The sequence below is a fragment of the Phodopus roborovskii genome, unplaced genomic scaffold, assembly GCF_943737965.1.
Source record: "Phodopus roborovskii unplaced genomic scaffold, PHOROB, whole genome shotgun sequence".
Lineage (NCBI taxonomy): Eukaryota > Metazoa > Chordata > Mammalia > Rodentia > Cricetidae > Phodopus > Phodopus roborovskii.
This window is the reverse complement of record NW_026126436.1, coordinates 4995834-5007500: the sequence shown is the minus strand read 5'-3', so window position 1 is coordinate 5007500 and position 11667 is coordinate 4995834. Positions and strand designations below refer to the sequence as shown.

General features: G+C 38.3%; 1 protein-coding gene across 2 annotated transcripts in view; it reads right to left on the bottom strand.

The window, feature by feature from the left end:
- Rars2 (arginyl-tRNA synthetase 2, mitochondrial) overlaps positions 1-11667 on the bottom strand; it is a 43454-nt gene that overhangs the window by 24423 nt on the left and 7364 nt on the right. Inside the window, exons 3-6 of one of the 2 annotated variants that reach the window (XM_051187505.1) lie at positions 8984-9086; positions 7291-7374; positions 2990-3087; positions 2041-2096 (exon numbers count right to left, since the gene is read on the bottom strand). In XM_051187505.1, coding sequence (XP_051043462.1) covers positions 2041-2096; positions 2990-3087; positions 7291-7374; positions 8984-9086 — 341 coding nt within the window. The remainder of the gene's footprint in view (positions 1-2040; positions 2097-2989; positions 3088-7290; positions 7375-8983; positions 9087-11667) is intronic. The other variant, XM_051187506.1, reaches the window with a different exon arrangement.

Genomic DNA, 11667 nt, shown 5'->3' with positions numbered 1-11667 from the left:
GTAAATTGTCCTATGCTGTTCAAACTTACTGAGACGCTGTCTCCACCCCCCTACCCCCACTTCAGACCCAAGCATATTAGGCCCTTTCATTGAGAATGGGCTGGTTTCCCTAATGTAACATGCACTGAAGAATAGCAAAACAGCCCATGATATAAACGCTGTGTCCTTGCAAAGAGCTGGAAGATAAATCATTTCCACCAGAGTTTTACCTTGTGACATAAAAGCGCTTATAATAGGAAGGAGAAGCTGGAGGTTCAACTTTAGGAAACTGACTGCCTTAATATCCTACATTGGTTCAGCTGATGTCTGAGTGTCTGCTCTGATATTACCTCTGGCTGTTGCTGTTTGTTGTTATACTTAGAAGTCTCACTGAGGAGAGAGACTCTCTCAGTTGAGAACTCTACTAGCTGGCTGTCATAAAACAGTTTCCTGGTTGGTTTCTGCTGAATGTTTTGAGCACTTCACTTGACCATATTTTTTTTTTTTTGTTGTCGTTGTTGTTTGTTTGTTTTTCGAGACAGGGTTTCTCTGTGTACTTTTGCAGACCAGGCTGGCCTCGAACTCACAGTGATCCACCTGCCTCTGACTCCTGAGTGCTGAGATTAAAGGCGTGCGCCACCAACAGCTGAGGACTTGACCATATTTTGATTTTATGCTTTCTCTCTCCAACTCTGCACCCACGTTGTCTCTTTCTTTCTCTGCTTTACTGTTTGTTCTTTTATTTGCTATATACTTAATAACTATTGAATATTTTCTGGACTCTGGACTGCACAGACCAACGAGGTAGCACATATAAACACTCAGTTCACTAAATTTTAATAAATATTACCTCTTCTTGATCAAAATCACTTTCTGGATAAAGTGGTTATTTTATCCTGTTCTACTTATCCATTTCTTTCTTTTTTTCTTTTTCTTTTTTCTTTTTTCTTTTTCAAGACAGGGTTTCTCTGTATTGATTTGGAGCCTGTCCTGGAACTTGCTCTGTAGAACAGGCTGGCCTCGAACTCACAGAGATCCACCTGCCTCTGCCACCTGAATGCTGGGATTAAAGGCATGCACCACCACGCCCAGCTACTACTTATCCATTTCTCTTATGTTTTTGACTCAACTCAATGTAGACTAGGTTGTATGATGTATTTATTTCTTAGACTTTTGGTTAAGTCCTGTCATTTTTTTTTTTCCTATGAAATACTGCTCAAGGACTTTGTAACAATCAAAGCTTTCTTATGTCAACAATAATTTGCCACTCATACTAACTTGTCCAATTTTAAATATATCAAAGTAGCATTACAGATTTCTAAATTGGAATAGACTCTAATTCTAATACTATACAATTCTAAGTTGAGTTTTGAATTGTAGAGCTGAAAAATATTTTAAATAAATGGAGGACAGAACTTGAGATGGCTCAGAGTATTTGCTATTCTGGCTGTTCTTGAGAGGATCTCCAGGGGATCTGACACCACGTCTGGAATCTGTAGGCAGTTCCTATACCAATACCCACACATATACTTCAAAAAAAAAAAAAAAAAAAAAAAAAAAGCATATTATACACTGAAGCTTTACAACTATGGAATAGTTTTAGTATTCCTAAAGCAACTAATTCCTATTATAAATTTTAGTTTCCAGGTTTGAAAATTACAGTTAAGTACTGGGAGCAAATATATTTAAAACAAGGAAATATAGGAACAAAAAAAAAAAAAAAATTCTGAAAGATTTCTGCCAACCCCACCAAAATAATTTGTGACTACTTTTTATTTTTGCCTTTTTCAGTTTTCTTCTGTATGCATAACAACTAAAATTATAACATACATACTAATGAAAGCCAATTTTAGAGTCTTTACCTTTTGAAACAAATTTTGGCTTGTAACCTGTAAACTAATTGTTCAGTTCAGTGCAACATTTACTTAGCATTATGCTCATGTAAATTTACATTTTAGGGAGCTTTTTTCCCTTTTCATTTAAATTCTGACCCATTACACTGTATTTTCATATACATGCCCTTAGATATATTTAGTACTCTCTGTTAAAGGGGACACTTACCTATGATGGTAGAGCGCAAATGTCCAACATGAAATTTTTTTGCAACATTAGGTGAACTGCAAAAAGTGCAAGAATATCTTCTTATTCTAATAACAAAACTTTTGAACATGGGCTCGATAGTGCCTCTTTAGGTTGACATAATTAGGGAGTAGGGCTTGACAATTTAGGAGAAATGTAAGTTTGACATCAAATTAACAGTAAGGATAAGTTAGAATTTGGAATCACACATTAATGGCCAATAATGATTAATCCTGTGATCTATAAACTAGTGAGATACTCAGAAATGGCACACTTATGGAATAAATTATTTTAAAAGCAGGAAGATAAAAGTGCTGGGGTGATGGCCCAGTAGGGAACAGTTTATACTGATAAGATTGACAATCTGACAAAATGTTCCTTGAAATCATTAATCTGACATTTTCTGGAACCATGTTCCTACTAAGAAGGGAATCCTATGAAACAGAAAAGACAAACTCAATTACTTTGGACACCAAAGTAGCCACAACAAGATTACAATTGGATACCTTACTTCTGTAAACTATTTAATGTAATTGCCTAGTAATTTACTTTTTAAAAAGAGTGCTGTGATTTGAATGAGAAACGTCCCCCACAGGCTCAAAATGCCGACTCCTTGGTCCCAGCTGGTGGTGGTATTTGAAAATTTTGTAGGAGGTGGGCATCACTGGCTACCTATCCAGTTCAAGGCCAATGTGGAGATACTGCTTAAAACAAGGAAAGGCAAAAACACACCAGAGATGTAAAATAGCTATTTTTGTCCTTTTTATTTCTGGTTTAATAACTGACTCACTGTGACCCTAACAAAATTAACAGAATATCACTGATTTTCAACTTTCCATGTGTAATGTGATGAAAACCTAATCACCCGAGGTGTGATCCTCTCTGTGCTGTCAGGGGGATTAATCATCACATGAGAGGAATAGTCACTTACCTGAATTCTACCACAACCCTCTTCTGGGGAAGACCGGAGAAAAGTTCACTGTTTAACCCATATTTTGAGCCGTCTTCAGCTACTTGCTGAAGCACTGCCTGAAAACAGAAGGGGTGGGACTTAGTGATACCAGAAAGGGGGAAAAAAAAAAAAAAATCAATGTTCTTAACCACTTCGTTACTGGAAATTAAATGTCACTAACTTGTCCACTCTAATTATGGAGCCTAGCATTTTACAGCACTGTCAGCGATACCATCTCTAGAATCAACATCACTAGTTGCCAATTCCTCTGAGAGCACTTAAAATGTGAGATAATAATGAATAATGTAATAATATTCAATATTAAGCAACCATTGATGATGTTTAGAGGTCAGGAGGTTGAAGGCTTTTGAGCTTACATTAACTACCAAAATTTCCATGGAAACAATAATACCACAGACAGAGCAATATCTGATCAGTTATTGAGTGCAGACTATGTTACAAAGCCTGGGATGAGGATTTTACATGTATTAACTCAGTTTATCTTCAGAGCTTCAGAGATTCATACTATGCTCACAAACAAGGACGGAAAAGCATGGTGGTTAATTTTCCTAAGGTCAAAATAGTTCCTAAGGACAAATCTTTGTGTTCCAACCCTAGCACGGTGCATTCCTGTAAACTAGGCACTCAGGAGGTGGAAGCAAGATCAGAAGTTCAACTTCATCACTGGCTAGTTCTCCAATTCATGTCCAGCCTGGGACAGGAGATATGAAGTCAAATAGAAATCCTCTCTGTCAAGTGATTGTGTTAATTAGTTACTGCATGCATGCTGTTGCTGCTTCTGTACTAACTAAAGACCCCAAGTAGAACTAGTGAACAAATAACATGTAATTAAATGCCCGTTGGCTGCACAGGTAGAAGATAAAAACTGACAGAAACTTTTATAACGTACTCTAGGTTAATTTTTATTTAGTAACACGGAACTATAGTTTAGTTCACAAAATCCATAAATTATTTTTGTGCAAGTTACAATGCACTCTCTTTGTTTTTAAAAGATTCTCTTTTTATGTGTATTTTTAATTTTTTTAATTTGTATGAGTGTTTGCATGCACATACAAGAACCACATGGTACCTACAGAGGCTAGAAGAGGAGGGAGGATCCCCGGGAACCATCACCACAGATGGTTGTGAGTCACAATGTGAGCGCTGGGTTCTTTGCAAGAGCAACAGGTACTCTTAACTTCTGTGACATCTCTCCAACCCCCTAATTTTTAAATTTGAAACTACCATTATAAAATATTGTTTTTTACTCTAGAGTTGGATTTGCATTGCAAACTTCATCTGGGGCTTTAAAAATGCAGTGTACGGTTAGAATTTTATTATCGAGAATTAGTTAATATAGTCAAGAAATGAGCTAAGGCAGATGGGATATAATTGTAACCCCAGAAATTCAGAGGGGAGAATTCAATTCAGACAAGGAAGAGATGCTAGGTTATTGGCCAGCCTAGGCTACACAGTGAGACCCTGACTCACTATTTTGTTTCTTTAACCCCCGAGTCTCATTAATGCTGCCTATATACTCACTCTGTGGTGTGTGGCCATCCAGTGGAGCATGTTCAACCTACCAGGTCACATCTTTAAAGAACACTAACTTTCCCTTTGCTAGCAGCAGGCAATTGCAAAAATGTAAAGAAGGTACTATTGTTCTATCATATTCTATTCTAATAGTTAAAATAATAAAATCAAATATATTTACCAATGTGCATATTTAAATATAAGCTAAACTCATGTAAATACTGGTGCGTACAGGGTTTTAATCAGAAATGAAGTCTTTTACATTCTCAGTTTTGGAGGTTTGGCAATCAACAGATACTCCGATTGGGTGGCACTTTTCTGTGGATGACTGCGTCCTTTCTTTTTTCTAGCTCTATTGGATGACTGTTTCCTTAGTGTCAGCAGAGTTATAAGGGATTTACTACTTGCCTTGCCAACCCTTTGGTATTAAAAATCATTCATTATAAGCCGGGCATTGATGGCGCATGCCATTAATCCCAGCACTCAGGAGGCAGAGGTAGGCACACCTCTGTGAGTTCAAGGCCAGCCTGGTCTACAGAGCTAGTTCCAGGACAGGCTCCAAAGCTACACAGAGAAACCCTGTCTCAGCCACCCCTCCAAAAAATATCATTCATTATTTCTATGCTTTCCTAAGATCTAAACATGGCTTGAAAGTATTCACCTACTTACAGGCAAAACTTATTTAGCGAAGTCACAAAACAGCTCCTCCTCCTCTTGGTAAATAAAGCATGCAAAGTTGGATTTGCAAACAGAACAAGTGATTTTATTCACCATGGATTTTCAGGTATACCAAAGAAAATAAGGTTTTTATATTTTTAGAAAATGCAAATAGAACTTGATTTAAATTATCTTTTCTCCCACTTAAGTGAATTAAGTATCACAAAGGGTTACAGATTCTCCTAAAAATGATATCAAGCTTCTGACAAGTATAAGTATGGTAGGAAAGTAAGAGTTCTGCATGCCATTATGGATAGTCCACTTCACCAAGCCATGGAAATACTTGTAGTAACTAATCCAACTGGACATCTCTAAGCTAGGTAAAATTATACAGTTTCTTAATTGAAATAAAGTATACAAGTCATGGCCACTGAAATTTTAAGTTATTATATAAACATACATTTTCCCTGGAAGTGTAAACACTATCTTTCAGCTAAAGTAGCTTTAAAGGTAAAATTCTACGTCTTTCCCCATTATAAGGAAAAACAAAAGGAGGGAAATACTGCAATTGAGGGTTTAAAGTATGGAAATGTGACAATATCCATTTCTACTTCCAAATAACTGGGAAAATAACTATAAAAGCATCACTTTAAAAAGGTCAGTAAGTAACTTAGAGGCTTCTAAATCACCACAAAATGATATTGAGAGACCTGTGAGCCTACAGCTGGCCTTGGCTCTTATTGAGAGGGAAGGGGATGGGGTCTGGGAGATGAGGGCACCAACAGGTTGAAGGCACTGTTTTAACAAGCTCAGAATAAAACTCCGTGTGTGCTGGTGGATTCTGGTTAGCTGCTTTACTACAGAATGAAAGACAGCTGAAGAAAATAAAATCCCCACGATCTAAAAACAGCACTAACCATTGAGAAGACTGGTGAGGAAACACTTGAGACTCGTAATTATTTTCAGTTCAAGACTGCCATATTTACTAAGCCTCAACACCCCACAGTAGGCTATATTTCTTTTTAAAAGTTGGCTAAAGCATGCATTATAAATGAAAAGTTTGATCAAGATGAGTTTGAGTTAGTGGTTTCAGGTAATCACTTATGCAGGGTCACCTATTCTCCGATGTGGTAGCTTAAGTGAGAGACAATTCCTTTGCAAGGCTTCTCCAATACCTCCAGGCCTAGCTTGAGTGAGAGACAATTCCTTTGCAAGGCTTCTCCAATACCTCCAGGCCATCCTGAGTTCAGCATCTGAATGTTTTCAGTCTTACTGTATTAACAGCCTTCTTACTTTACCATCCACTGTATTATTAAAAAAGAAAAAACTATCCCATGATGTCTCCAGCTTAAGACGTATGGTTGCAACAGGCTACCAGGGAGTAGAAATCAACACACTTTTACTACAGAGCATATTTATTAATTCAACAGTTATTAACCTAGAATCTATGATGCACCAGGCATTATGCTAAAACATGGAACTAGAGCAGTGGGAAAGATGGATGCCACAAACCCCAAAGTGAGTTAGAGTTTAAAGCACAAGTGGCATCAGTCAAATAAACGGAATGTGCTGGGCAGTGGTGATGTAAGACTTTAATCCCAACATTCAGAAGGCAGAGGTACGTGGATCTCTGTGAGTTTGAGGCTAGCCTGGTCTACAGAGTGAGTTCTAGGACGGCCAGGGCTACATGGTGTCTTGAAAAACAAAAACAAAAATGAGAAAAAAGAAAGAAAGGGAGGGAGGAAGGGGAGAAGGGGGGGGGGAATGTAAAACAGCAAGGTAATTTCTGCAAGAAAGAGATTAGCAGTGCTGTGACAGCCTGCAGTGAAAAGATCAGTAAGCAACTATCAAGGGCTAGGAAGTAACTCAGTGGTAGAGCGCTCGCTTAAGCACACGAAAGCCCCAGATCTGAACACTGAAAGTACCAAAATAAGAAAGTAAGAAAGATTAATTAATACTGCACTCCAGACTGAGGAATCAATCATGTGCACAAGTTTGGAGGCAGCATATCAAGTTTGAGAGCTGGGAGATCAGTGTGACTAAACCAGCATGAAAGCACAAAGACTAGACTACCTACAATCCATTCTTACCTTTGTTAACAATTCTCTGTTTATTTTGAAGTTCAGAGTCCCTGGGCCAGCACTGATGGCAGTCACCACTGTATCACATTTAAGCTAAAAAAAAGAATAACAAATCACGTAAAGCAGGCTATACTATAGAATAGACCTAATGAGATAGATAGTTCTGACATCATGAAACTGGATTACAAGACAGCAGGTGAGTCAGTCCTCAGGCATTTTAGCTGGACCAGGGTGTCAGCCAATGTCTTCTGTTATAAACCCTGGCTACACAAACACATTTTCTTTCCTTTTTTCCTCACTAGAATACTATTCAGTCTCTCCTTTCCCTTTTCTCTTTCCTTTACTTCAAATTTCCCCATCTATCATACAGTGAACACTTTATCTTATTCATCTTTCACGATAGCTACAAACAGGACATCGAGTCAGGACCTACTGCTAAAGCCCTTGCACAAACACACAGATTGGCCTCTTAAAGTATCTATTTATCTTGCATGTGTCCATTCAAGCCCTCTGATAGATTTATGGAACTAAAGATGCCTGCTGTCGCTGGGTGGTGGTGGTGCATGCCTTTGATCCCAGCACTCAGGAGGCTAACAATTTATATTTGGTTATCCACTACAATCTTTCCAATTCCTCTGTTAGGCCCATGAGAAAGAGTTTAGGAATACAGAAAGTTTATTAAATCATCTAACTATGACTTCTCTGTGATCATTCTGAATACATTATTTCTGCTCATGTTTTTAATGCTCTTCTCAGAAGTTCATTTCAAAAGATTGCAACCTGCTGCTCTAATATACCAGTCTGTTTCCTGGATTCAAGCATTTATCCAGGGGCTTGGTGAGACATCAGATGCTAAGAACACTCACTGGCAGCTCTTCCAGAGGACCTGGGCTCTCTTCCATTCCTAGTGTTCATCTGTAATGCCAGTTTCAGGGGAATAAATAAATCTGTCTTTAAAAGTTTATACAGTTTCTGCTTCTTTTCTTTTTCTTCTGAGAAGGTAGCTCTGTCTGTCTGTCTGTCTGTCTGTCTCTCTGTCTGTCTGTCTGTCTGTCTGTGTCTATCTCTTTCTGTCTGTCTCCCCTTCTCCTGTGCCTTTACCTTACCCCCAAAACTTTCCACATTAATAAATGTTTATACAGTTTCAACCTATAACTTAACAATTTAGTCCTGTGGTTAATAAAAAAACAAAAGACCAATTAAACAATGTTAGCTCAGGATGTGTACAAAGCAGTTTTCATTGTCAGCCTGACAGAACCCAGTCACCTGGGAGAAAGGAACCTTACTGAAGAATTGTCCTGATTGTCCCATGGATTGATGACTGCTGTGGTAGGTGGTGCCATTGCTGGGTAAATGGGCCTGAGTTATACAAACAGGCAAGCTAAGCAAGAGCCAGAGGGAAACACAGCAAGCAGCGTTCGTTCACCTATGTGCATCAGTTCTTACATAAGGTCCTACCTTGACTCCCCTCAGTGAGTGACTGTTGCCTAGGCAAACAAACCCTTCCTTCCCCAAGTCACTTTTGGTCATGTTTGCCACAGCAACAAAAGGAATACTTCACAGCTAATTTGAAGAATCAGGGAAACCTCATAGCATGCAGCTAAAATGAACTGAAATGTTTTCTACGATCACCATTTAATTCATATAGCTGAGCTCTGCTCTCCTTTAAGGCTAAGTTTCCTGTAAGGCCAAGATAAAATACCTCCTCTGCCAGTCTCCTGGCTTGATCTTGAGTATCTAGCTGTGACTTGTGATTGCTGTCTTCTAGCAAGGAATCCACAGAAAGCTGGAAATCTGCCACTTCTCTAAAGATAAACATTCAGAAAGGAAAATTGTTAGAAAAACATTACTTGTCTAACAAAGACTAAGCACTTTCAAAATTAAAAGCCAAGAAATACAAAACTTTTACCTATAGCTTCTAAAATGTTGGTTATTTATAAAATTCTTGCGTCTTACCTAAGTTAGTCCTACTCTGTCTCTGTCTCTAGCAAGTTAAATAAATGCAACTAGTAAAGCAGCTTCAGAAAAGGCCACTTACCGTAAAGCTGTTTCTCCTGCTAAGTGCTTGTTTATAACTGTCTAAATAACGGGAACAAAAACATTTTAAATTGTTCTAATTTAAGTTTCAACATAACAAAATAACCAACCCTATCAAAGGAGCTATGTGCAACTGATGCCTGCTGGGAAAGGAAAATACAGTTTTCACCAATGGAGTGTCCCTGGATACATCAACCACACTATAGAGTAGGCCCCATGCCCAGGAGTAGTTGGCCAACACGATTTTTTTTTTTTTTTTGTGGGTTTTCAATTTTCTTTTGGTACTTTTAATATTATTAGGATTTTGTTTGTCTTGATTTTTGTTTCATTTTGTATTTCTTTTTTTTTAAAAGGGAGATGGGGAAACAACATGAAGTTGGGCTAGCAGGGAAATGGGAAGGATCTGGGGATAGTTGGGTAGGAGAAAGAATATGATTAAAATATATGCAGTCTACTGGAGATCTGCTTTGCTCTACAGTTGCACATAATAATAAATGGGAGAAAAGGGGCAGGTGAGGTGGGGTGTGGTCTGAGATCAGGGGTTGAGAAATGTAGCATTGACCTTGGCAATAGGCATCAGTCATATGCTAATGAAAGGGCCACAAGTCCCTCTAGCCAGACCTAAGGAGAATAACTGCTTTAGCAAGCAGGAACTTTCCTTAAGCCCCACTCCTACCCCAAGGGAATGTAAGTCCTTATCCAAATGCCTGACCTTAGAAAAAGGATGTCTTCTGGGGACAATTTTCATTCCTTAAGGGGACAAGCACTGAGCTGTTCCCTAAATATGTCCCTTTGTGTCTTAGTCTTACTCTATGGGCATGTTCCCTTTGTACACTCCCCAAAGGGAACCGCACCATTCTCATTTCACTCAGTATTTATTAACTGAACTCTTGCCCTTAACAGCCTTAGGCTCTGGATCTGAATTGTAGGCATTTTATCTTTGGGATTAGGTGTGGCTAGTAAATCTCTAACATTCCTGTTCTTGGTGTAATTAGGAGGGCACATTGAGATTGCTTGTTCTGTAGCAATGGGGATATTTTTTCCAAAAAATTATTTTGTTTAGTGAGGCCATTGTACTCATTTTCACCCTTTACCAGAGCCTGCACAAAATTTTCCTAAGGGAAAGGCATTAATAGAATCGGTAAAAATGACACTGAAAAGGTACTGGGGAATGAAATGCTGGAACTTTGTCAAGCAGCAATGGTCACCATGTAGTTAGTCCACACCAGCAGTCCCAATCTCTACAAACACTCCTGAACCTAAGGGTCAGGGAACATTGCAGAAGATGGGGCAAAACGACTGTAAGAGCCAGAGGGTCAGGGAAACCCTGTGCTGTGAGACTGTGTTTCCTAGTAATGTCAAGCTACACCCATAAGGTGTCACTAACCTGACTATGTAAACAAGAGCCGAATAAGGACACCAATAGACATGACAAACTGGACAGAGAAAGCCCAAGAGGCTTCAACCCAATAAAAAAGAACTGTAGGCAACTGAGGAAAGCTGGGAGCAGGAAATGCGGCCCTCCCTAAGGAAGAGTGCAACAATTGCTTGTCCAGTGCAAAACAATCAGCCCCCAAACATACATACAGGTAGCACCTAACAGGTTATAATTAAAAATATTTATGTATACACATATACTTATTAGCACTATGCACACTGAATGGGTAGTATTTAGGAATAAATGTGTATATACCTATACTTATTTGCATGCAATAAAAATAAAAAAGGGGGGATATGAAATTGAAGAAAAGCACAGAGGGAAATATGGGAAGATTTAGAAGAAGAAAATGGAAAGGAGAAATACTGTAACAAATTATAATCTAAAAATAAATAAAAAATGAAGTAAAAAATGTATGAAAAAAATTTTTAAAAGGGTTTAAAAAATCCAAGGAAATTTCCTGTTATTTTGTTTGTTTGCTTTGTTTTTCAAGACAGGGTTTCTCTGCATAGCCCTGGCTATCCTGGAATTAACTCTGCAGAAAAAGACAAGGCCAGCCATAAACAAGTACACCACCACTGTCTGGCAATTTCCTGAGCCTCAACTTGCCAATCCAAATTGGTATCTGAGCTGTAACTACAAATTCAAGTTCATCTAACAATTAATGTCTGTGTAATCCTGCACACATTGCTCAATCTCTTGGTACCTCAGTAAAATGATAACAAGGGTATCTACTTGATAGGGTTATTGAAAAACAATATCTTAGTTATAAATTATGTTAGTCACAGATCTGATGCTAAACAGCATATCAAATACTACCAACACTAACATCTTAGGGAAGCCTTTTCTTTGTCCTTTATATTCCAAAATGGCTGGCAAACTATGTTCTTGTTTCTTTTTAAGATTACTCT